This window comes from Hyperoodon ampullatus, assembly GCF_949752795.1.
Source record: "Hyperoodon ampullatus genome assembly, chromosome: 11".
Classification (NCBI taxonomy): domain Eukaryota; kingdom Metazoa; phylum Chordata; class Mammalia; order Artiodactyla; family Ziphiidae; genus Hyperoodon; species Hyperoodon ampullatus.
This window is the reverse complement of record NC_136924.1, coordinates 101,620,694-101,646,504: the sequence shown is the minus strand read 5'-3', so window position 1 is coordinate 101,646,504 and position 25,811 is coordinate 101,620,694. Positions and strand designations below refer to the sequence as shown.

The 25,811-nt window shown below is 58.2% G+C and overlaps 1 protein-coding gene across 1 annotated transcript in view; it reads right to left on the bottom strand.

Moving 5' to 3' along the window:
* Positions 1–25,811, bottom strand: part of CACNA1C (calcium voltage-gated channel subunit alpha1 C) — a gene marked incomplete at its 3' end in the record, with an annotated part of 148,632 nt that overhangs the window by 42,550 nt on the left and 80,271 nt on the right. The window contains exons 14-24 of the mRNA XM_079714279.1: positions 24,432–24,564; positions 21,925–22,054; positions 20,782–20,841; positions 17,083–17,189; positions 14,955–15,042; positions 14,339–14,446; positions 13,433–13,485; positions 12,975–13,121; positions 11,547–11,748; positions 10,076–10,234; positions 9,504–9,614 (exon numbers count right to left, since the gene is read on the bottom strand). Of these exons, the coding sequence (XP_079570405.1) occupies positions 9,504–9,614; positions 10,076–10,234; positions 11,547–11,748; positions 12,975–13,121; positions 13,433–13,485; positions 14,339–14,446; positions 14,955–15,042; positions 17,083–17,189; positions 20,782–20,841; positions 21,925–22,054; positions 24,432–24,564 (1,298 nt within the window). The remainder of the gene's footprint in view (positions 1–9,503; positions 9,615–10,075; positions 10,235–11,546; positions 11,749–12,974; positions 13,122–13,432; positions 13,486–14,338; positions 14,447–14,954; positions 15,043–17,082; positions 17,190–20,781; positions 20,842–21,924; positions 22,055–24,431; positions 24,565–25,811) is intronic.

The window sequence follows — 25,811 nt, the reverse complement described above, 5'->3', positions numbered from 1 at the left end:
CCCACAATGCATTTCCCCTGCACGAGAATGTTGGATTTTCCTCTCTTGGATTATCTGTGCCCTGATTCACTCCACTCCTGGAGCTGTTCCGAGTTGGAAGAGGCGGTGTAGTGGTTAAGGGTGTGACCTGCAGAGGCAGGGTGTCTGGGTTCGAGTCCTCCCTCTGGCACTTACTGGCTGGGTGACCTTGAGCAGATAACCGCATCTCTCTGTGCCTCAGTTTCCCCCTATGACACAGCGACCTGTGGGTTACGGTAGGAATGACACAAGTGAAGTGCCTGCACCTGTAGGAAGCCCAGTGAGTTCCAGCGACTGCCACGGTTGCTGGAGCTGGTCCGTCCCCTTCTAGGGAGGCCAGACGCACAGGGTCAGCTTTGGGGGTGGGACTGAGCAGCAGGGAAGGCAAGGCTCAGGAATGTGGAAGGAGGAGGGGGAAAGTGAAGGTTCCAGAATCCCAAGCTCCCTTCAGTGGGTCTCATCTTGAATCCTAGTGAGGACTGCCTGTCCTGAGAGTCTCGGATGAAATCCAGCATCACTTTGAGACTGGTGACCGTAAGCAAGCTGTCCTGGCTAGATTCTGTCAAACTCAGGTTCACACAGATAGTTAACTGCCAGGTTCCTAGAAACCACTATTCCTCCCAGGGAGACCCAGGCCCCTTTTGCTCTGGCTGGAGGGCTGGGAGGAGAGGAGTGGGTTGCCAGGTGGGCCCACATCCTGTCTCTGGTCCCGAGAGCAGGGCTGCTGCTGGGAGGTCCAGGCACACGCCCTGGTCCCTGAATTCTGGACTCTCAGCCCCTTCCCCGCCCAGAGCAGAGTCAACACAAGCTTTAAAACAGGATGGTGGTGAGAGGGGTCCACAGGAGTCTACACACCTGGGACTGTGCTGCCATTGCTGGCTTTCTTCTCTTTTCCATCCCCTCCTGCGCGGCTTCCTTGTCTACCTCTGACGGGTCCAGCAGAGAGAAGGCAAGGAACACAGAGGAGGTGACCGGACGCTCTTCCTGGTGGGGAAGCTGACTGGACTTTGTCCGGATCTCTGCCCCAAGACTGTTCCCTTCCAGGGACACAGGAGGCCCCAGAGATCGACGTGGCGGGGTGGCCCTGGGTGGAGGCTGGACGTGGAGCTGCTGGAAGCAGAAAGGGCCACCTGGGGGAGGCGGGGCCTAAAATGGAGTGGGCAGACGGCGTGTGCTTGGCCAGGGAAGGGTGCCCAGCCTAGTAAGGGCCCTGCTGGCGTGAGCTGGGAGGCTGTGCCTGGTTCCGGGTCGTGGGACGGGGAGGTGGGAGGTGGTGGGTGCAGCCGGCAGCTGGGTGTCACATTGGTAACTGCCGCCACACAGAGATAATATAAACTGTATGACGTTAGGATGTCATGCAGACGTAACAGTAATCAAGGAAATTACTGGCATCTAGTGGGGCAGCATGGCTGGCGCACAGCTGCCCCCGGCCCCTGGCAGCTCCCACCCTGTGACGCACCCCTTCAGAAGCCCTGGAGCCCCCCAGCATAGACAGCCCGGGATGGGGGCGGGCGGGGCCGAGGGCAGCAGCAGACAGGGGCCGGAGTCAAGGAGACCCCGGGCGGGTGGCGGTGATGGGAGCCGCACTCCAGTAGTTATAGAGGAGCGCACACTTCGAAGCGGACATCTGCTCTGGTTTCCTCTGTGGAATTAAGCTTTTTTCTCCCCAGGAAGGTTTCAAAGGCCCTCATTTATCTCACCAAGATGTAACGGGTGCCTCTGGGTGCCTGGAAGTGCACAGGTGTGGGCAGGGCATGAGCCCCACCTGACCTGCCGCCTCCCACGGGGGTGAGGGGACAGGGGATCGGCTGAGCTCCTTTGGGGCCTGGGGAGGGTTTCCTCCGCCCCACTTGGCACCTGGGTCCACGGCAGGACCCCGCTGCAGGATCGTCCGGGACGAGGGTTCAAGGGGATATGCCTCGAGCACGGGCAAGGCCGTCTGACACATGGCAACGTCCTCAGGCACCCCGCTTCAAAGGGACATGGGGGGCACCCCGGAGGGGGGAAGGGGACGCAGAGGACGGCAGCCTTGGTGGGAGCGAGGCGCCATCTGCCCACCTGGAATCTTCTCCCGGCCCATCCTGCAGACTACGCCCCGGGGGGAGTCCCCCAAACCCGACCTGACCGTCCCATCCTCGCCCCCAGCCCTTCCCGACGCAAGCCACCTAATGGGCCTGCCCCTCCTTAGCCCCAGGAGGCGTGGCCCACCGCACCCCTGCAGCCTGCACCTGCGCCCACTTTAGAGAACCCTGAACCTGCCCTCAGCTCCAGAGATGCGTCACCAGGCCGGGCGCCTCCTGTGTCAAACAGAGTGACTGCCAGCGTCCAGGGGAGGGGAAGCGGACCCAGCTCACGCAGCCTTGCAGGGACTGTTCCTGCCACAATCGTCTGGGTCTCGGCCCTGCTAGCAGCCCTCCCCCTCCCCTCCCACAGGTCCAGGCTGGCGGGTCTGGACACCACTGCTCACAGGCGCAGGGGCCTCGTTCCCTCCCAGGGACTCTCCTGTGGCCGTGTCACCCAGTGTGAATCATCTCCACATTAAATAATGAGACACAACAGCTGCCCTGCCCTCCCCACACGGGGCCTTTCCACGAGTGCTGGGATTATTTTTGATCATATTGACTTCAACGCACCCTGCCCATCTGGCATCGAGTATCTGCAGACCGCCAGTAAAGGGGGTGCGGGGAACTAAACACAGACTTTTCCCATTATGACTTAGGAATTATAGACATATATATATTTACATTATGTGTATAGGTGTGAGTTTCCTATACATAAAGATTTAGATTTTCTCTGAATTTTATTTAAGGAAAATTAAGGAAGTAGTACTAAGTCTTTATTGCCAAAAGGGAGCTTTGGTTCTAAAGGGATTGAAACCCACCCGCCTGAAAGAATGTCTAAGTTTCCGTGCAATTTCCGAAAAGGGACTATTCTTGCTGTGGCTCCTGGTGCTCTTAGAGTTGAACTTTCCATGTCGGAAGGAAACAGAAGGAGACGTTCATATTTCTAGTGGTAGCTTGAGCTGCACTGAACCTTGGCCGCTAACTGGCCCCCGAGTCCCAGTTTCTGCTAAATGTTACCTACTTGCTCCTCAAGTAAACGATCCATAAACGTTCTTTCAGGACAAGCAGGGCCGCTCTCCCCGGGGCAGACCCGGCCCGCACACCGTGGGGTTTGCCCCCTGCAGATTTCCCAAACGCCCAGTGGAATGGTACTGGGGGCCTCTGGGAGGTGATGAGGCCATGAGGGTGGAGCCCTCAGGAACGGGACTGGGGTCCTTGAACAGGGGACCCCACAGAGCTCCTCCTCGCCGCCCCTTCCACCTGCGAGGACACAGCTGTGAGCCGGACGGGGCCCCCTTCATTGAACGTGGCCCTGCTGGTGCTCCTATCTGGGACCCCCAGCCTCCAGACCGTGAGAAGTAGATTTCTGCAGGGTTTGCCCTAGCAGCCTGGGCAGACTGAGATGGCCACGACCCCACTCAGGCCCAGCTAAGCCAGCCTCCCCACATTACGGAGGAACGGACGCAGAAAGAACAGGGCGTGTCTGGACCACAGCCCTACCCGCCCTCCCGGCTCGTTCGAGGTGATGCTGAGGGGGGAGGTGGGCTTCCTGCTCTGTCTCCAGAATTTCCCCTGTCGGTGGGATCTGGGGGCAGGGGATAATCAGCAAGAAGTAAAGTAAACTTTGTTTTGTAAGAAATGAAGCCTCACAAAAATCTTTGCCCCTTGCAGAAACATCCGCCTGACTTAAAACTGTTAGGAGGGGAATGAGGGCGAGTGGTACGGCTGGATCCAGAGGTAAAGCTGGAGAGAAAGCAGATTTTAGCTGCAGTGTAGTATCTGGTGAAGACAAAGCCAGTTTCTAGTAGTTTCAGCTTTCCAGACAGGAGACGGAATGGCCCTGGCTGGCATCCTTTCCTGCCGGTCACCCCGCTTTCTCCTCCATCTCCTGGTCCTTTACTGGCTCTAAGGAAAGGGTCCTGACGTTCTCTCAGTAGCTCAGGGAGGACTCGCTCCCAGGACCCCAGCCCGACGGCTCCTACCTACGGGGCCTTCCCGGCACTTGGAAGAGCCCGGCCCTGGCTCCTCTTGCCCCATCTGCCCAGGCTGCCCCGACGGAGCCTGCCCTTTGGTGTGGCCCCCGCTGGCCTTCTTTAGGGGGACAGAGGGCAGAGCTGATTTTGGACGTTAAGGAAAATCATGGCCTAAACTTGAGCCCCACTTGAGCGGGAAGGCAGGCAGGGCTCAGCTGTGCAGACGGGTCCCTTCCCTTGTCAGACGGTCACCTGCTGGGGGGCTCGCCCTGCTTCTCCACCCGCCTGGCCCCTCTCCCGGAGCGGGAGCGGCTCGCTCATCGGGGACAAGGAAACACCAGAGACAGCGGGTCCAGCCTCGGAAGCCCCCTCCCCATCTGCTGGGGCAGGGGTGCCCCTGGGGAGCCCCAAGCTGTCTGGAGGTTGTGCTCATGTGAGAAAGGCTGTTACTAAAGTGGAAGCAGATGCTGGGTCTTCAAGGAAAGAAGGTTCTGGACGTGGACAAAGCTGAGGACAGACGGAAGAATCGGCTGCAGTTTCCTGGCTGGAGATGGCCTCCCTGAAGGCTCCCTGACCCCCTCCCCATCCTGGCCCCCTCTGCCAGTCCAGCCCTCATCTGTCCCTCTGCCATGGCCCAGGGAAGGAGTCAGCTGGTGATGACTCTTTCTACCTTGACCGTTCATCCCGGAAATCTGTACCGTGTCTCGGGCAACAGTCCTTCCCAAGACAGAAAACCGCCCTAAGGATGGCAGAGGAGACTTTATTCTGGGGGCACCAGGGGCCGGGACCCTCACGCATAAGCATAGTCAGAAATGAGGGGAAGGCTGCCTTCGTGCTCGGCAAGGCCAAGGCCATCCATACTCTCAGCTCAGACTTTCTGGCAGAGCACATCAGCCTGGCCCGGCCCCACAGCTTGGTGCTGACCACTGAACCGCCTGCCTCGGCATCTGCAGCTACTGGACCCAGGAGGTCCGGGGACGACTGGGGGGCCAGGAGGGGACCCACATGGGGGACGCGGGCCAGGAGCCCATCTTACTCTTCCCACAGGGCTCCCACACCTGAGATCACCCACCAGGGTCCATGAAGCCAGAGCAGTTGGGGTGATGCAGACCCCGCGAATGGCCTGCGGAGAAGCGGTGTCTAGAGTCCCGTGGCCCAGTATGGCAGCCACCGGCCACGTGGCCACACAGATTTGAATTAATTTAAATAAAATTAAGAATCCATGCCTCGGCTGCATGAGCCAAGGTGCCCAGGAGGCGGGTGGCTGTTTACAGACTGATGGTGGGCACGGAGCATCTTTATTCCTGCAGACAGTCCTGGCGCTGGTCTGGAGACCTCATGCATCCCTTGGGTTGAAACGCCTTTGGGCCCCAGTTTCTCCTGCATCAGGACCGTCCCCGAGGCTTCAGCTGCTCTTATGTCCAAGAGCCGGGGGCCAGGGCGTCCATGAGCGTTTCCACTTTGGTTCCACTCGCTTTCTGGACTGTTCTCAGTGGGGACGGAGTGGAAAAGCATTTTGATCACAGAGACCTGTGGGGTCAGGCCCCTGACGTGGCTGCTCCCTGAGCGGGCAGCACCAAGGGGATGGGAGGGTCTCAGAAACAGCTGCCCCTGCTTCCTCACCTGCCGAGGCCCGGGTGAGGCCCCGGGTGGACGAGGGGCAGTGGGGAATCTTCCCGCCTCCCTGGGCCGATCTGCTTCTCTGAGCAGGAGCCTGGGGTCCCTTCTCCCTTCATCACCCGCTGGGTCACGGTCAACAGCAAGTTCCAGGCACATGATCACCCCACCCCCCGGAGCTGACCGTGGAGCATCTGGGGCTGACCCTGCCCTGGAACCTCCACAGTCATGGCAGAGCTGCCCAGAGGGACTGAAGCCTTGGAAGCCCCAGGGTCGTCCTATTGACCCTGAAGGACTTGGGTTAAAGTTCAATCTGGAGTTTTAACTGGGATTGTACTGAAGAGAAATGACATCTTTGTAACATTGACTTTCCCAATTCATGAACATGACGTATTTCTCCATTTACTGAGTTTTCTTTAACTCCTCTGTGTGAAATTTCACAGATCTTCTGTAAAGATCTTAGAGGTTTTGGGTTAGATTTATTCTGAGGCATTGGATATTTTTCAGCGCTTATCATAAAGTGTATCTTAAAAGTTTTTTCCTGTCTTTGCTGATAAATTTCTGTTCATGATAGGAGGACAGTCCAGCTATTTAGTTAACTTCAGACGATTCTATCCGAAACCGTTTCATGCTGACCAGCTTGGTCCTGCACAGTCTCGTAGGGCCCAGGGACCATCGGAAATGTCCAGGGCAGTCCTCCCGCTCGGGGAGAAATTCCCTCTGGCCATTAGGTGCTCAAGACACTCCTGTCACCTGCCCCATTCTGCAGACAGAATGTGAATTTTAGGAACAGAGCAGGGATTTACTTGAGTCCATTTCTTGTCCATAAGGTGGCGAGCAGAACAGATGGAAATGAAGACCAAGACCATCAATTGCCATGAGGACCATGAAAGAACGAGGCCAAACTACAAACCGACCGGCCGACCAGCCAACCAACCGCAGAGACCAAGGGACACAGCAGGAAGCCCAGCAGGCCAACCTCAGACACCTGATGTCAGGACTGATGTCAGTTCCTGCGGCCCTGCTGCCTAAATGTCCTTCCTCAGCTGACGCTCGCAGGTGCAAACTCACTTGCGGCACAAACACACGATCACATTAGGAGCACCGGTTCTAGGGCCAGATCCAGCTAGATGTTTCCAGCAGAGCTTCAGGTACTTTCTTTTTTTAAAAATTTATTTATTTATCTATTTTTGGCTGTGTTGGGTCTTCATTGCTGCGCACGGGCTTTTCTCTAGTTGTGGCGAGTGGGGGCTACTCTTTGTGGTGGTGTGCGGGCTTCTTGTTGCGGTGGCTTCTCTTGTTGCAGAGCATGGGCTCTAGGCGCACGGGCTTCAGTAGTTGTGGCTCGTGGGCTCTAGAGCGCAGGCTCAGTAGTCGTGGTGCACGGGCCCAGCCGCTCCGCGGCATGTGGGATCTTCCCGGACCGGGGCTTGAACCCCTGTCCCCTGCATTGGCAGGCGGATTCTTAACCACTGCACCACCAGGCAAGTCTTTCCTTGGAGTCTACTCCGTAACGAGAATCCAGGAACCCCACTCTCCTCCCAACTGGACAGGCTTGTTTGGCTGGCCAGGCCAGGGACCCTTCCCCCTCTGCTGCCAGAAGCCCCTGCAGGGTATCCCCAGAAAAGGTCCATTTCCCTTTTTCTTTATACCACAGACAGACCCTGGCATGTGTGAAATGCAGATGGCCCCAGGATGGCTCTCTTACTTCTTTGGAAAAGTTTCTCTTATTTCACCCCATCTCCTCACAACAGAAAACTAGAGATGGAGGAAGTTGGGTGCTTTATGGTTTAGAGCACCCGACCTGGCTGCTTCCCAGGAAACGGGCTTTTGCTCCTGGGTGTGCAGGATTCAAGGAGAGTGTTTTCCAGGCAGAGGTCCCTGCAGGTGTCACTGCCACATGCTCCTTAGGGCAGGTTTGCCCAGTGCCTCTCCTGAGCTCAGGAGCCTGACTCAGGAAGTCCCCTGCTGGGCCCTGCAGCCGGCATCAGGCATCATCTGAAACACGTATGAGTCAACGTGGAATGACTCAAGGCTTTGAAATATTTAAACTGTATGTCTCACAAAACTGGGTGAAAATGATGCCAGTTTCCCTCCTGGAGGCTGTTGTCTGAGTCGGAAGCTCAGCCCCAGAGCGGCCCGGCCTCCCCGACTCCCCAGGGCACGCTGCTGCGGGCTGTGAGCCCGCCGGCTCCCGCACCGCATGGCTGGGAATAGGACCGCAGGGGACCCCACAGAAGGTGGCCAGGGACATTCCCTGGTCTTCTCTGCCCCTAAATGGGACAGGGCTTGGAAGGGAAAGTGAGACAGTTTATTTGCTGCTCTGGAGGAGACAGGAAAACACCATTATTGTCACCAAATGACATTCATTAGGGGTCTTATTCTCTGAAAATCAGCCAGGATCCCAGGCGTTCTCAGTGAGAGAGGGAGACTCGGCACGGTAAGAATACGGTCTGTCTTGTCTTTGAAGCCCCTCAAAGGTGGTTTCCCTCTTTCTGGAAAGTTCCCAGCAGAACACCTGGTGTGGGAAGACGCTTGCTAACAGCTCTGTGTGGCGGAAATTACATCGACTACAGTCAGACACACTGGCTTCCATTCCCAGTTCTGCAGCTTACTAATGGTGTAATTAATACGATACTTAATTGCTCTGAGCTTCACTCCCCTCTTCCCTAAGACGAGGAGCTAATACCTATCTTGGAGAGGCGTCCTGAGGATTCCACGCGACGAGGTGCGCGTAGCACTTCAGGTTACTGAGAATTGTTGGTGGAATGTTAATTCAGAGTAGACGACGCAGATCCTGGCACTGGATTGGGATCTGACAGCCAAGGGGCACCCCTCCTGGCCCGGCTAGTCCTGGGTCAGGTGAACATCTGAATGGAAATGGAATATAGGGCCAGGGACTCCTGCTTTTCACCCCCCGTTGACCTGCGTTGCGTCTGGACAAACTAGTAACAGTGGGGAAGGGAAGGTCTGGAAAGCTGCCCTGCCGATCCTCTTAGTAACAAGACGTTCCTTCTCATCGCCCCCCAAAGCTGTGCAGCAGCTGGGAGCCTCCAAGCCACTGGGATACCCCCTCCGGGGCAGTCGCCCCCTGTGAAGCCCAGGTCAGTGGACGCCGGCGATGCTGACCTGTCTACAGGGCCAGAGATGGAAGGCCTGCTTGAACAGGGTCACCCACCGTCCTTGAGGCCCAGGGGCAGGTCGGTTGGGGAGGGCACAGATAATCCAAGTGACAGGGATCCAACCTGCCCGGTCCTGCCTCACTCAGCCAATGGCTCTAATCTTCTCTCCCAGCCTTTCTCCTAGAAGCCACTTACAAGTAGCAAAGCAGAGACATTTGCGGGTCTGTCCCGTACTGGAAGGTACAGGGGGCAGTGATGCAGCCCTGAGGTGGGCAAACAGACACCCAGCCCTGAGCAAACGCAGCCCCGGCTCAGCTCTTACAGCCAGGCTCTTAGTCTGCGCGGCGGGCGAAACAGGGAGAGAACAGAGTCCGGGTGGGTCTGGGGGGCTGGGCCTCGAGAGGTGTGGTTTCCAGTCTCTTCTAGATGACGTGCCGGGGGCCGGGGCCACGGTGGGGGGACGAGGACCATTCTGCCTACACTGCAAGGAGGTTTGCTCAGGCATGTCCCTGTTCCCAGGGTCTAGACCACGGCCTGGCCCGCGGGCTGAGATTCTGCTTCGAGGAGCTCGCCTGGCTCGAGGCCTGCAGGCTCCGGAGCTGGAGCGTTTATCATCGGGAGGATACGGTCCTTCGCTGAGACTCTGCACCCACTGTCCCCCACCCTGTCCCCCTGGCACCATGGACCAGAGGCCCGTCTCAGAGGCCTACCTTGGGCTTGAAGGCGATGAGTTTCAGAATCATCTCCACGGTGAAGAGGCCAGTGAAGAGCATGTTGAGGATGTTCATGGCGATTTTGAACAGGCAGCTCTGACCGTAGTGCTGGAGGGGCGGGGGGACCATGAAGTGAGCCCGGGGCTCCCTGCTCCCAGCCACCCCTCAACACACACCTTCCTGCACCCAGCCCGGGGGGCTAAGCACCCCCGTGGGGCCAGGTGGACTCAGGAAGCCCTGCAGGTCCCTCCCATCTCTGCTGTCGCCGCCAGCGCAGCTGCGCAGAGGCTTGCGCTCCTGCCCTGACCGGGGGACAGCCCTGCCGGCCTCCTGGCCCTCAGGGGGCTCCACCCGGCTCGTCCCCCGACGGTCACGGCCCCTTCAAGGTCACCTGTGCTCCACTTCCCTCCCTCCATCTCATCGACCCAGGGTCCTGGGATCCTCCACCCTCGAGAAGGGACACTTGTGTTTCTCCAGCTGCGCCCCCCTCCGCCCTCTTGGCCAGCGTGATGGTGACACGCCGCCCACACGCCCACTGGTAGACGCCACGGCCGGCCCGCTGGACCGACCTGCATGGCCAGGCAGATGGTGTTGAGGAGGATGAGGACGAACATCAGGTACTCGAAGTAGGTGGAGTTGACCACGTACCACACCTTGTACTGGTGCTGGTTCTTGGGGATGTATCTCCGCAGGGGCCGGGCCTTCAGGGCGTACTCCACGCACTGCCGCTGGGTCGGGGAGACGGGGGTAAGAAACCCGGATGATGGGGGCGGTGGGGGTGGGTGGGTGCAGAGGAAGCTGCACACCCCAGGGGTGGGGTTCTCTGGGAGGGAGAGACATCATCTATTGCTCTAGCTCGTTTATAGGTTGAGCTGCTACTTGGACGCTTTTTGATTTTCTATCCCTCCCTTGACGGGGGAGAGACCCTTTCTAGTTAGTCCCCATCAGAACGTAGCCAGGGGGTCCGTGTCTCCTTCCTTCCATCTCGGTGATGCCTGCTGTACACCGCGGATGCTCAGTGGCATTCGGTAAATACTTGCTGACTGATTGACAGTCTGTCTTCCCACTGATGGTTTCCCAGCCACAGACTCTCCTGGGGGCCTGTCTCTCCTCAATGTTCTTTTCCTGTCCTAAGTCCACCTTCCTTATCTGCCAGGGTCCGCAGACCAGAAGTCACAGCTCACGGCCAGGGGATGGGATCCTGGGCTGACTACACTCCGGCCATCTCTGTGCTGTGCCCGGAGCCCAGGTCAGGACCAGGGTCACCCAGGCCCTTCTCTCACCCCAGCCTCCAAGCCCAACCAGCTCTGTTCTCTCCACCTCTACCGTCACCTCTCACCTACACTTGCTAATGGGCCTCCCTCTCTCCTGGCTTCCTTACAATCCGAAGTCCACACAGCGGCCAGAATGCTGAGTCTAGGCCCAAGGTGCGGACATCGGAGCCGCAAGGGCTGCAGCGGGCCTGACGGGGGGCGGTGCTCCTTCCCTAGCAGAGCTCGAGGCCCCCATGGACGGGACACATTTCCCGTGGACGCTTCCCGGCCTCCTGACCGCACACCCAGCCTGCCCTCCCGGCCGCGGAGCTCAGCCCAGGGCTGGCGTGGCCGCGTCCCTCCTGCTGGAGCCCTCTCTGCCCTCTGCGGGCACGGTCTCTCTGTTCTAGAAGAAACCATCTAACAGTGGTGTCTAAGCCGTCCTCTCCCCGCCCCAAACCTCCACTCTCACTGTTGTGGTTTCTTTCCTCTCTATCAACAGTGCCGCCCCACCCTGGGCACCTCCTGACTCATCGGCTTCTAGGTGCGGGCGAGAGGCTCTTTCACAGAAGCCCCCAGACCCGCCACCGAGTCTCCCTGAGGAGCTGTTAACAGACCCTGTTGGTTGAGCGCGGCTGCAAGCTGGATCTGCAGGGTCTGTGTTCCTTCTGCCCTTGGGCCTCCAGGAGACACTGCGGGGGCGGGGCTGGGGCTCTCTCCCGACCACAGCCTCCCCCGGGGGCCCAAGCTGCAGCCCCCACCCCCGGCCCCTGGCCCCCGGTGGCACCTGGTTCTTGTCCAGCTCGCAGTTCTTGTACTCCTGCTCCCCCTGCTCCTGGAAGGTGACGATGACGAAGCCCACGAAGATGTTCATCATGAAGAAGGCGATGATGATGATGTAGATGATGAAGAAGACGGAGATCTCCACGCGGTAGTTGTAAATGGGGCCCTTGTCCTCCGTGTGGGAGTCGATGGAGCGGTACAGCAGCCTGGGGGGGACAGCCCGCGGAGGGCGGGGGCGATGACACCGCTGCTCCTAGCGCCCCGGGGCCGGGGAGCCGGAGGCAGCCCCAGGCTGAGAGTCAGGAGGCCTGCGTTCAAGCCCCAGCCCTGCCTCTTACCGGCTGTGTGACTTGGGCAAACCACTCAACCTCTCTGAGCCTCAGATTCCTCACCTGCAAAGTGGAGACAATAATTCCGGACTTTCCTACCGGGCAGGGTAGTTGATCTAACGTATGTGAAGGTGTTTTGAAACTGGCAGGAACTGTCTAAGTGTGACACGAGTCATGGCCATTGATTTCAAATGCTGGAGATCTTGGTAAATATTGAAACAGCTTTGCTGCTTCTCTGGCAGAGACTCGGAGGGTGTTACAGTGAACATAAAATAAATCTGAGAACGAGTATCCATTTAGATAGAAACACTTGATAAAAAAAATGCCCCAGGCTCACTCAGATCATCAGCAACGGTCTGGTTTACACTCAGGTAGCCTGTGTCTGCCGCCCACCTGGGCCAGGGCTACGTGCCCGTCAGGCTGCTTCTCTTCGCGGACGGGCTTCCTTCCTCTCCCACCTCCGTTACTCCACACAGCACTTGGCTGTTCTCTAGGTAGTACTGATATTTTACCATTTAATAATGGTACCTCTCGCCTGAGATCACGTGCTGTTGTTGACTTAGAAATATCTAGAATTTCCTGACTTTCAGATGATCATGTCACCGGAATACACATGGGGGCGTGAGGGAAGCAGGTGTCTGTACAGAGATACACGGAGCCCCTCCTGGACAGGCCTGGTAGAGGGGACGCAGCTTACGGGCCACCAGGCTGGTCCAGGCCTGGCAGCACTGCCTCTGCAGGAACTTTCCTCTGTAAATCAGACACAGCTCCCTCCAAGGAGACCTGGGCAGGGTCTAACCAGCGGGCACCTCCGCCATCTCTACCCACGTCCGTGCCTGCCGGGAGTGCTGGCCTTCAGTCCTACGGTGACCCAGGGCCCCCTCCACTCCCAGATGCCATGAGGGTGATGACAGACTTCACTGCAGCTCAGTCTAGGTCGGGGAGGGGAGCTAAAAGGAGCTCGTTTGGGGCTGAAGCTCTGAAATCCAGAAGAAGAAGAGTGGTGTTCGGGCGGCAGCCATGGCCTATGGGGAGCCAGAGAAGTAGGGGTTCTGGGAAGGGTGCGGGGCGGCAGCTGAGACTGGCCCGGGCTGCATACTCACTCTGGCCACCCCTCAAAGGTGGAGACGGTGAACAGGGCCATCATAGCTGCCAGGACATTGTCAAAGTCAAACTTGCTGTTCTCCCAGCTGCGGGGCTGGATGATGGGGTGCTCCACCTCCCCGTCCTTGTATGTGACGTAGCTCCCCCTGAGGAAGGGAGAAAGGGCTCGTTCTGGGGTCTCCCATCTCCCCTCAGCCTACCCACCAGTGCCCCCTGGCTTGGGGGTGGGACGAAACTGGCTAAGCTTAAACCCATAGTTCTAGCCACTGGGAAGATGTCAGGGGTGGAATATTCAGGAACAGATGATCTCACGTGTTACGTCAATAGGACCAGACAACCCGTGGGTAAAAGTGCAGCCACCACTGCTGTCAGAGAAAGAACGGGCCATCCCTCCTCTCAGGACAAGTCACCAACCGCCTGCAGTCAACCAGCTTGGCTGCCCCCCGGCCGTACTCACTTGCACTCGGCCTCTGTCTGTTTGGAACTGTCTGAACAGGTGTAGAGCTTGCCCTGGAAGGTGGAAGAGCAAAGTGACTGGAGATGCTCCTTCATCGAGGGACCCGTCAAACACCGAGGAGTGATTCTCTGCAGCCAGCTCTGCGCTGGGGTCTCGGGACCAAAGTGCAAGGAGAGCAAAGCCCAGACGGGAAGTCAGGACTCAGAGTGGTCGGTGCACAAACACGCCCTGGGCCTCAGGCACCTGACCGAAGGGAAGCCCAGGCGGCGAAGCTGGGCCCACAAGGCAGGTCTGGTGAGGGAGGGGGCATGGGCAGGGCTAGGGGCTGAGCTCGGCGGTGGACGTCACGGCACGACGCCACGGTGGGGGGAGAGCTTCAGGTGGACGAAGGCAGAAAGAGACGGGCTGAGGCAGAGAAGGGCGGGAACCAGGGACCCGGCCTCCCCGTCGCCGCGGGCCCGCCAGGAGCAGGGTGAGGACCCAGACAAACCGGGGCTCTGCAGCGCCCTGGGGGGACTCGGTGCTGAGGTCACGGGGAGCCCCGCGGGCTTCGGTGGGTGACTCACATGGAGGGGTGGGGGGATAGCAGTCCCTCTGCCGTTCTCTACAAGGAAGGGCCGGGGCTGAGAGGGCCAGGTGGCGATGGAGGCCCCTGCCTCCGCGCTGCTCTCCTCAGGCTGGGGACTAGTTAGTCCTCCCCTGGTCTGGGAACTAGTTAGTCCTCCCCTGGTCTGGGAACTAGTCCTCCTCGGGTCTGGAAGCTGGGAGGGGCTGTGGGGAGGCCACATCCATCCCCAGTGTGACCCAGCACCGTCCCCTCCGTGTCCCCTCTGCCAGCTCCCGTCCAGGTCCCAGAAGCTGGTGGGCGGGAAGGATGCAGGGCCACAGATCCGGCCAGGACCGCACCTTGAAGAGCTGGACCCCGATGCAGGCGAACATGAACTGCAGCAGCGTGGTGACGATCACGATGTTCCCGATGGTGCGGATGGCCACGAACACGCACTGCACCACGTGCTGCAGGTGGACAGAGCGGGTCGGGTCTGGGGCCTTGGCTGAGCGCCCTTTGCCACGAGCCTCTCAGAGGAGGTGCGGGCAGCCCTTTGCCACGAGCAGGGGAATCACACTCAAAGGGGCAAAGTGTCCTCCTAGGTCACAGGGAGATGGAGGCTGGTGAAACCCACGTCCCACTGGGCTCCAGGTGACCACAGGGACCAAAGACCCGCTAACTTCCCATGTTCCAGGGGCAGCAATTCAGGGGTCTCATCACTACCTGGGGCTCAGGTAGTCTCCTTTTGCAAAAGCTTTGCTGAGAAGTTGGGACTGTGAACGGGGGTCTCTGCTGTGGCTCCATGTATCACGGATCCGGGATGGGAGGTGGGGCTGAGGTGCTGGCAGGAGGGTCCCGGCTCCGACCCGGGAGCCTGACTATTGTCCCTGCCGCCCGCCTGCCCGTCACCTCACGTGGACCCCCAGGCTGAGCCTTGCTGGGTTGGGGGCTCCCGCCCAGGCCCGCCCAGCTCACCTTCAGCCCCTTGGCCCTGTTGATGGCCCTCAGGGGCCTGAGCACCCTCAGGACTCGCAAGATCTTCACCACGTTGATGGCACTGGACCTGGGAGAGAGGACGGGCGGGGGTGAGCATCTCCTGCTCCTGGTCCAGCAGCAGAGGAGGGTGAGCCGCTTCCTGGCAGGAAGTCCCAGCCCAAATGGAGAAACTGGGGAGTCTGCTGGGGACTTTCTCGCCCCAGCACCATCTCCTACTCTCTTCTCCCACTGCAGGGACCCAGAGCTGGCCGGGGAGCCGGGGACTTTCTTGTTGGTGAGCGAATCATGGGAAAAGCATTTCCCACGAGCCATTAGCAGTGTAATGTGCTACTCGGGGGGTGTTTACCGTGCCGAGGACATGCAGGGCAGGGCAGAGCTCCACCAAACCCCGGCCACTGAGGATACATACACTTCCTAACTTTGTTGAGCCTCAGCTTCTTCATCTGTAAAACGGGGCAGTGATCACCTCACGAGCTTGTTGCAAGGATTAAGTGAGAAAAGGCACACGAACCATCTAGCAGCCTAACTAGCACATGTTGTGATGTGAATACAGGGTGGCTTTTATTATCATGAACTTGAAGAAATACTGTACGAATGGTGGGACTTCGGGTGGAGGAGACACCTGTGCTCACCTGCAAACCCAAGTCCCAGGTGGCTGCCCGTCACGCTCACTCTGTGCACAGCACACCCAGGCCTAGAGGCAACAGCTCTGACACCACAGACTCCGCGCACCTGGGACGCCAGGGCCCAGCCGGCTCCCCTGGGAGCACAGGCCACTGCTCTGCCCTCCAGGGGCACACAGGCCCCTCACCCCGGCGGGCTGGCGGGCTCTCTGAAGTGTCCCTCACCCTCACGCACTAGCCGCCTTTGGAGAGCCTTTACCCTCCTTGGGACCTAAAACACGCGGTCCCGTCAGCAAGCGCCCACCTCTTTCCTCCCGTCAGGGCGCCGTCCGCTGAGAGTGGGATGGGGGCAAGTCCTACGTCTCTGGTCCACAACTCTGATCACAAGGGACTCAAAGGGCTGCCCGATCATCCCAGCATCTCAGGGACAATGCGAGGGATGGAAAGGCCAGACTGAGGGGGGATTCTTGGCTCGAGGTTCAAAGTGATTTAGTGGCAGTGGTGGGATTAGACCCGCAGGCTCACAGGCAGACAGCCTGGGGCAAAATAACAATGCTCCAAGCAAAGGGTCTCACTCTGAATGCCTCCACCTCCGCTCCTTCTAGGCCGACCACGGGGACAGCCTCGGGATGAAGCCCCAGACGCTTCTGCTCCGCCACTGGGGTGACCCGGGCCAAGTCCCAGGTCCTGACCTCAGTTTTTCTGTCTATAAACCAGTGATAACATCCCTGACCCTGCCTGCCTCATGGGTCCTGTGAGGGTCAGAGAGGAATGTGTCCGGAAAGCGCTTTGGAAGCTAAGTACAGGGTTAGCGGTATCAGCTGGTAGAATTCGGGAGAAACTAGTCATGAGACCCTTTTAAACCTGAGCACGTCCTCAGCTTTGGTTGCAGGTGGAACTGTCCGGAGAGCGTTTAAAATCCCTCAGGCCCTGGCTGTAGCCCAGACCAATTAAATCAAAGCTTGGGGGCCGGGAGGGGTCCGGGCAAAGGTCTTGTTTGAAAGCTGCTCCGGTGACTCCCCTGCGCAGCCAGGAGTGCGGGCCAGTCCCTGTCCCTCTCCCTCCCTCTCCCTCCCTCCTCAGGGGCTCTGACTGCAGGCCGGAGAGGAAGGGGCGGGGGGAGTCAGGGCTGCCCGTGGCCACGGCAGGCCTGGGCTGAGGGTGCCCGCGGAGCCGGTGGGAGGGCCCTGGAGACCTTCCTCTCTCGTAACTGGGCCGGGCCCGCCTGCTGGGTGAGATCCACACATGGAAACAGATCCTCGCTTGGGTCAATGTACCCCAAGGGTCCCACCACAGAGGACCCAGATGCCAGAAGCCGCAGCCGCCGGCGTGGCCCCGTCCCGCTCCCAGCCTAGGTCCGCCGTGGCCACAGGCTGGCCTCCCGGCCACCAGCTGTCCTCTCCCCCCAGCCCTGGCTCTCGGCTGTCCTCTCCGACACTGTCCCCAGCACACGCCTCCCTCGGGGGCCCGGGGGCCCCACTCACTGGATGCCGAAGGAGATGAGGGACACGCTGACCACCAGCAGGTCCAGGATGTTGAAGTAGTTCCGGCAGAAGGAGCCCTTGTGCAGGAAGGCCCCGTAGGCGGTCATCTGGGGGGACATGGGGAGGCGCGGCATGAGCAGCCCCCTGGGCTCCAGAGACCCCTCACTCCAGCCCTCCCCACACGGCACCTCCGGCCGGGCCCAGGTGAAGAGCAGGGAAGTGACGGAGGGCTGGGGGGCAGGCAGGACAGGAGGAGACACGGTGCCAGGAGCTTCTGCTGCTGCCGCGGCTGCAGCCCCTGAAGGCTCCCCGCCCAGGACTGTCAGCGGCCCTTGCGCCCCTGTAGGCTCAGGTCCACCCCCCTGCCCCCAAGCTCGCTCCACCTCAGGGCCCGCCTAGGACACGGTCCTCTGGGGGCACCCCCAGTGGGGACCAGCCACCCTGGCTTCCCAGGACTTTCCTGGTTTAGTCCCAGACAATCCCTCAGTCTCGGGTAGACCCTAACGCCCGAAGTTCTACCAAGGACGCTGGCGACCCGCATCCGTCCACTTCCCAGCCTCAGGCAGTGCTGATGACCCATGCCTAGTACTCTGAGCTCCATTCCACTGTCTGGTTCTGGAGCCGTGTGTTGAGAGTGGCCGTGGACACCACAGTAAGAGCACAGCTCTGGAGCCGGGCCACTTGAGTTTGAATCCCACCCTCTGCACTATGAGTGCCCGGGGCAAGTTACTCAACTTCCCTGAGTCTCATCTGAGAAATGGGGCAACAACATCCTCTACCCTGGAGGGTTGTAAGCGCCCTCGGGAATTACACGTAAAGCCCTTAGGTCACTGTCCTGCAGATGGCAAGCTCCATGCCAGGCGAGCTTCTCTACAGAGAACTGGACTCGGCCGGATAGCTAGGACTTGGCTTCTGCGTCCCTCCCGTGATGGGGGAGGATGTTCAGTGTCCCCCTCTGTAAAGTAGCATCCCCTTCCCTGCCCTTGTGAGGCGCCTGCTGGAGAACCACGTGAAAGCCCCTTGGAGACTAAGAAGGGACCATGTCAGGGGTGATGACTGTCTTGGGTTTGCTGTCACCACCCCCCTCGGAGCTCAGCCTAGAGCCGCTGTGGAGGCCCCACAAACACCAGTCCGATTTCCTTGACGTGAGCTAAGGGCCAGTGGATTTCCAGGTGAAGGGCTGAAAGGTCATAGCCGTGAAGCGACAGCCCAAGGGGGAAATTTGGAGCTGACGGCTTAGAGCTTGGGAGCAGCTCCCTGGTCACCTGGGGCCCAATCTATCTCTTTGGAAACAGAGTGTGCGCAAGGCAGCCTGTCTGCGGAGCGATTCAAAAGCAGACACAGGGGAAATTGGCAAAAATAGCCCTTGGAACCTAATTCTTCCCACTTATCTCCTGCAGGAGGGGGTCACAGGGGACTCAGGCACCTGTGTCCTGCAGAAGCTTCTAGAAGTGGGTGGATTATGTGAAGGGTTGCAGGGAAATACAGCTGGAGATCTGTCCCAAAGGCCTGCCATCTGGAGGGGCTGCTGCCCTGTCTCTTAGTGGACGTCTGGGCCCCCGAGTGCAGGCCCGGGTGCTTCCATGGCTTGTGTTACCTGAGAGGCCCTGAGCCCCGCAGGCTGGCGAGTGTGTGTGTGTGTGTGTGTGTGTGTGTGTGTGTGTGTGTGTGTGTGTGCAGGCCGTCCACCCAGGCAGGGCCAGAGGAAGGGTGGCCATAGGAGAAAGGGCAGGTGGACGCTGGGAAAACGGGGCATTTATTTGAAAGTTCCCTGTGACATCCAGGGAGTCAGGTACCCAGTGCAGGATCCCCCTTTTACCCTGTCTGCTGATGCCACCCACCCCGCTTCTGCTCCTCAAGTCCTAACCTTTGCCCAGGAAGAGCCTCGCTGGGGAGAGAAAAGGGTTGAACTCTGGGCTGGGAGGGCAGGACGCCCCTCCGTCCAGCCAGCTCCTCTCCGGGCGGCGATGCCGCTCATTGAACGCATCTTACCTTCTGCAATCTCTACTCGCGGGTGCTGGTCCCACCTCCCTCCTCCTCTAGGTGATAGCCTTTGGCATCATTCAGGCCAACTGTCCTGGTCCCACAAGGCTAAACATGCCCAGGCCTTCCAACTGTCCCTGACACTGGACACCCCTCCTGCACGGCGGTCACCTCCGCCGGGCAGGATGCCGGGCCCACGGGCGGGGCAGAGGCCCCCCCCCCGGGGAAGAGGTGCAGGCAGTGTCCTGGGGCCGGGCTCCACCTAGAGGCACAGTCAGGCAGCGTAGAAGCGGGAAGCAGAGGGAGAGGGTGGGCGGGAGAGAGGATCTCGCCAGCACCGTGCTTGTAAGGAGACGGCAGCCTTGGAGGAAAAGGAGTGCCGCTGAGGCCCACCCGGGAGCTCCCGGGAGGGCTGAGACCGGGGAAGAGTGTGGTGTTTGTGCGCCTCCTGAGTCTGGAGCCCAGGGAAGGGCGTCCACGCAGCCGGGCGGCCCTCGTTCCCTCTCCCCACCCCCGGGGTCAGAGAGAAAACCCGAGGAGCACTCTTGGTTTCCTCTTGGTTAGCGTCTGGTTAGCTGGAACCAGGGGGTCTGGACAAAAAAAAGAAGGCACGCGGAAGTGACCGCTCAGGTTGTACATGGATGTGACAGGCCGTCCCCACCTGAAGGAGGCCGGGAGGGAGGGTCTGGGGCTGCCACACGTGCAGGGTGGGAGGAGCTCGGACCCCAGGGAGGCACCGAGTGGGGCAGCCCCGCCAACCATGGGGAGGGTGACCCCCAGGCTCTGGGAGAGAACGGGAGTCACACCCACTCCCTCGACTCGGAACTCACCCCCGAAGCTCGGGTGGCCTGGGAGACTTGGAAACCCCAACAGACTAGATGTAAGTAATATATTAATTGTATATTAATAGAAATAACAAAATAAAGCTTAGGGCAAACGCCTGTCATCCGAAGCTGCTCAGACGTGGGCTCTACTGTGTTGGGGTCACAGGGCTGGAGCGGGTCTGGGCCTGGGGGTCCAGCCCCTCAGCCCTGAGCTCTGGGTTCCACACTGAGCCCTGGAGAACATGGCTCCCTCCTCCAGGCCTGGGGCAAGGGGTGAGGCAGCAGAGCCTTGGGGGTAACCCAGGGCTCAGAGGTGTCTACAGGGTCTGTCCAAAGCCCTCAGTTGGGACACTGGCCTTGGCCCCGTGATCACCACCACACAGGCCTGTGCTGACAACAGGCGTCCCCAGGGCACAGGCAGGGTGACTCTTGGAGGCCCGGAGCTTTCCCACGTTTGTTGTTTGTGTGGCATCTCCTCTGGGCAGGAGGAGGAAAGGGCGGTTCCAGCCCGGGGCAGGCGTGGTTCCCAGAGGCGGTGGGGGGCGGTGGTGCCTGGCCAGCATCAGTCCGACACTGTGCACAAGGCACAGAGTGAGGGGCACAAATTCCTCCAGTTTCAGACTTGAGAGTAAAAACGAGTGAAAGAAGCAAGAGAAAAGGGGCAGAGAGCACGGAGAGGAGGCTTTGCCGCGTGCGTTACCTTGAGGATAATTTCTAACGTAAAGATACTAGTGAAGACATAGTCCGCGTTGCCTAGGATCTGAAAGATAAGCACAACCAGATTAGTGGCTCCGAGTGACCGGACAACAGAGCGTGTGTTAGCAGCAGAGCAGCGGCAGCCAGACAGGACAGGACAGGACAGGACAGGGCAGGAGCAGGGGGCACGCATTACCTTCAGAGCAATTTCAATGGTGAAAATGGTAGTGAAAACAATGTCAAAATAAAACAGAATCTGTAAAACAAAGAGACACAGGGTGGGGATGGGGCAGGGATGGGAGAAGCAGGACGGGAGGAGGGGCCACCAGCAGGGAAGTCACTCCCAAAGCAGGGAGCCTTTCCATGGGGAGACAGTGGAACGGGTTAGGGGACCAGAGGCACTGGCACGGCACTGGGTCCCGAAGTCCCCAGATCTGTGAGGGGAGCTTCCAGGGCCGACTCCACTGGTCCTGGGTCTGGCTGGGTGCTTTTCTCATGAATTCAGTTTACTTACAAACCCAAATCAGACCGCTGGGATGCTTGTCCAAAGGACAGCATGGGGTTTGCTTATCTCTGCATAAAATTGCAAAAGGCTTAATTCGCATTGGCGTGACGAGCTAGTCTCTCAGGTTCGTGGGACCCTACACTGCTGCTGTGCCCTTCAGGGTGCGGAAGGGTGCACCCCAGGCTAGGGTCAGGCTCCGGGGTTCATGCTTTACTACGTCTCAGGTGACGGATCAGAGCAAGGGCCAGCCCTTTCCCAGTAAGAAAGCTCTGGACCACGCAGGCTGCAGGACCACCGGCTGGCTTGGCAGGTGGTGGACTCCTCCCTTCGTGTCCACCTGGTTGGGATTTGATAAAGTTTCGAGGCTTCGAGATATGGCAGGTCTTACTCTGGCCTATGATGTAGGTCACCAGAGCCTGGGGTGGTCTCCAAATTTAGTTTAGGCTTTGCAGAGGGTCACTGAGGCCCTATACGAGGGCGGCCTCATCAGAGCACCCGTCTGCCACTGCCCCCCCCGGGGGCCAGGACGGGCCAGTGTACCTCAGGGCAAGGTGTAAACCACTCAGTTCCGGGGAGGTGGACCCCCGGGGAACATCCGCGGGCCGTGGAGTCTGCTGTGGCCCGTCAGGCTGGCCTGAGGCGCTGGGTCCATGGTCTCCTCCTGCTAACGGTCCTAAGACGGGTTTCCACCCAGCTCTCATCTCTTAAGGAAATGTCTGCTGTGCCTCTGACCCTGAGATGTGGGCTGGGCTCTGGACTGAACGATGGGGCTGGGCAGCCACAGAAGCTGGGGGCCACACGGCGGGGGTGGGGTGCAGGGGACCAGGTACCTACGTGGTTCCTGAAGGAGGTGTGCTGGACGGGGTCCTCGGCAGCCAGGGAGATGCTGCTGAGCAGGATGAAGAAGAGGATCAGGTTGGTGAAGATGGAGTCGTTGACGATGCGATGACACTGGAGGCGGAACCTGCAGGGGAGGCGGGAGGGGCCGTCACACGGGGCTGGGGCCTCCGCTCCTTCAGCCCCGAGACGTCCCGCTGCAGCGGAGCAATAGCGCCACCGCCCGCCACACCGTGGGCCCACCCACAGGGCCTCGGGCTGGCGCCTGAGACCTTTGGGAGCCCCTACATTTCACACACTGCTGTGATACCACCCACCAGCTTTCGTTTGGGGACGTCTTTCCCATCATTAAAAATAACGGCTTTGTAAGATCCGCTTCATATGTTTCTGTACAGGGAGCAACAGAGCCACCCAGAAGCGCGGGCGCCCCGACTCCGAGGGGACTTGCTCCCGTGGCAGTATGTCAATCCCTCACCTCGGCACAATGACAAAGAATGACACACCTGACCCCCGAGCGCTCACGGTAGATCCTCGGACGCCGAGGGTGTCATTTATACTGTGTCGTCTTGACAGTAGGAGGGGAGAAGGGTGTGATTATCGTCTTCATTTTATAGATAAAACCCACTGACACCGGGAAGGACAGGCTTGCCCAGACACAGTGTGTGTGTGTGTGTGTGTGTGTGTGTGTGTGTGTGTGTGGCCAGGGTTTGAACCCGGCCTCCAGGCTTCTGCTCCTGGCGTGTGGTTGACTAAATGCTCTGAGAGACCTTACTGATGCAGAAGCACCAAATTCTGGAAAGGACAAGCTTTTTGAGACAATTCTGGTTTCACGAGAGTTAGGAAAGGTCTGCAGCGATCCTCCCCAAACAAACAAGCCAGTCCACTGAGCTGGGGTCTGTGTGACATGCAGCTGGGATGGGCAGAGGCGCCTGACGAGGCCAGAGGCAGCACTGCTGTCAGGAAACTTCGAGCCAGTTGGAGGTGGGGCGGAGGCACCCGGGACCCCTAGGCAGAGCTAATGCCCTCAGGGAGCATCTGGACGAAAGCTTCCCGGTCCTAATTTAGGTCCATGGGAATCTTGCTGATTAAGACGAAGTATTGAGGTCACAATCAAAGATCATTAAACACTCAAGAAGAGAAGCCACTGAGATGGGAATCGAAGAAACTACAAATAATTGACTTAGACGGCCCCTCCCCAAAGACTGTGTATATTGGAAACATGAGATACACATTATAGAACAGCTATATTTGAAATGTTTAATGGAATAAAGGACTTGACCACAAAGATGATGAATCAACAAGAAACTCAGACATAGACAGATGGAGCTGGAAAACCAAGCAAGACCTGGAACTGTCTGAAGTGAAAAGATATAAGCTGATGTGAAAACTGGTTTACACAGTAACATAGCGATGAAGAGAGAATTGAGAAATTGGAAGATATATCTGAAGAAATGACCCAGAATTCCAACCAAGAGACTAGGAGATGAATGATATGAAGATGTGAATGTGTGAGCTGGGAAGGGAAGAATGGGAAGGTCTAACTTGTGTCTCCTTGGACCAGCTGGAGAGAAGGAAGATGAGGCAGTGTGTAAAGAGACTGTCCTGCAACTTTCCAAGAAGCAGCTATTCTTTTCCTAATCTTTAATGTCGTTCAAGAACTGACAAAAATATAAATCCATAGACTTAAGAAACATAACATATTCCAAGCAGGATAAATGGAAAGAAATCCATGGTGGTAAAAGTGCACAACCCCAGAGACAGCAGAGGATGTTAAAAGCCACTGGAGACAAGGGGCAGATTCTGACAAAGGAACAATCGTAGGCATTCCGACTTCACAGTGGAAGAACACGTCCAACACACTGAAGGCTAAAACCCGTCAACCTGAAAGTGTGTACACAGCCAAACTACCTTTCAAGAACAAGAAATGGAAAGGATTACAGATAAACAGAGGCCAAGTGAATTTTCCATAAAAGAACTTCTGAGCAATGTACTTTAAGGAGGAAAGAAAATGATTGCCGAAGGATGGACTGAGACGCATAAAAAAATGGTGAACAGATAAAATAGTAAGTGGTATGTAAATCCAAACATACACTGTCTACTCAGGTACTCATGTCTGACTTGTCGTGTTGGAAATAAAGGTCGGGACCAAAATACTCATCAACCATAACACGTAAGGTAGGAGGTCTGGAAGGAGTTAAAGTAGTCTAACTATTTTAACTCCTTCTATTTTGCAGAAGAAGGTTTCGCATCTTGTTCAACTTTAGGCTTTGTTAAGTTAAATGTAATCACCAACAGAATAGAAACAGAGTTTACACATGTCACAAAATGGAGAGAAAAGCAAACCCAGGTCTTCTGATTCAGAATCCAGGACTCTATTCCCTAAATCCGTGCCTGTTTACACAAGCTGTGGGGAGCTGGGAGAGTCCCAGGACCACCCAGAGGCTGGAGGGCGCTGACACCTGCTGGGCTTGTGTCACAGAGAGAGCAAAGCCCTGTGCACACACCTGTTGCTCGGGCTGAAGATGAAGAAGGCGCTGGCTTCTGGCATGGGCACCGCCTTCTCCTTCAGGTGCAGCTCAGAGAGGGGGCGTGGGCGGGGGCCCACAGGCATCTCAGGCTCCTCCTCATCCTCTTCTCCTGCAAGAAAAAAGCACTGCTCTAAACAGCTCCACGGCTCCCGCTTATTTTTTTTATTTTTTATTTTTTTGCGGTACACGGGCCTCTCACTGCTGTGGCCTCTCCCGTTGCAGAGCACAGGCTCCGGACGCGCAGGCTCAGCGGCCATGGCTCACGGGCCCAGCCGCTCCGCGGCATGTGGGATCTTCCTGGACCGGGGCACGAACCCGCGTCCCCTGCATCGGCAGGCGGACTCTCAACCACTGTGCCACCAGGGAAGCCCTCCCGCTTATTTTTACCACCATGCGGCTTCCTTCCAGATGCCTTCCTACGGACAGGAATCAGACATCATCCACATCTCTGGAGACGAAGGGGACCAGCCAAGACACCCAGCTCTCTCCCCGTGGGCACGGCTGGAGCTCCTCTCTGCTACAGGAAGACTCCTGGGCAGCACACGAGAGGGGGCTGAGAGTAGGGTGACCAACTCAGAACCTGTCCTTGTTTTTATTTTTTTTTCATTTTAAAAATGTATGTATGTATGTATGTATGTATGTATGTATGTATGTATTTATTTATTTATGGCTGTGTTGGGTCTTCGTTTCTGCGCACGGGCTTTCTCTAGTTGCGGCGAGCAGGGGCCACTCTTCATCGCGGTGCACGGCCCTCTCACTGTCGCGGCCTCTCTTGTTGTGGAGCACAGGCTCCAGACGCGCAGGCTCAGTATTTGTGGCTCACAGGCCTAGTTGCTCTGCGGCATGTGGGATATTCCCAGAGCAGGGCTCGAACCCGTGTCCCCTGCATCGGCAGGCAGATGCTCAACGACTGTGGCACCAGGGAAGCCCCCCTGTCCTTGGTTATAAATGGAAATTCCCACATCCCAGGAAACCCTCAGTCCCCTGCCAATCGGGGTGGTTGGTCATCCTAGTTGTCAGGCACTAGCGACAGGTGACTAGGTGAGACTGGGGCACTGCCAAGTGTCCTCGCTCTTCTGGACTGCAGGCAGGGGAAAGGGCGTGGCTCAGCTGACCTGACACCCCGGCAAACAACCCCATCCTTGAATGTTCCAGGAGCTTAAAGTCAACATTCTCCCTATTCCTGAAAATACAAGAAAACACTGTGCTGTAGGGGCAGTCGGGCCGTAATCCTGCCGTAACAGGCCCTCCGTCCAAAGGTCTAGACGCTGACACCAGTTACAGAAGCACTTTGTTCTCCAGGCCAGCGGCCACACTGAATGTGGACCACAGGCAGACAAGCTCACTGGCCATGGA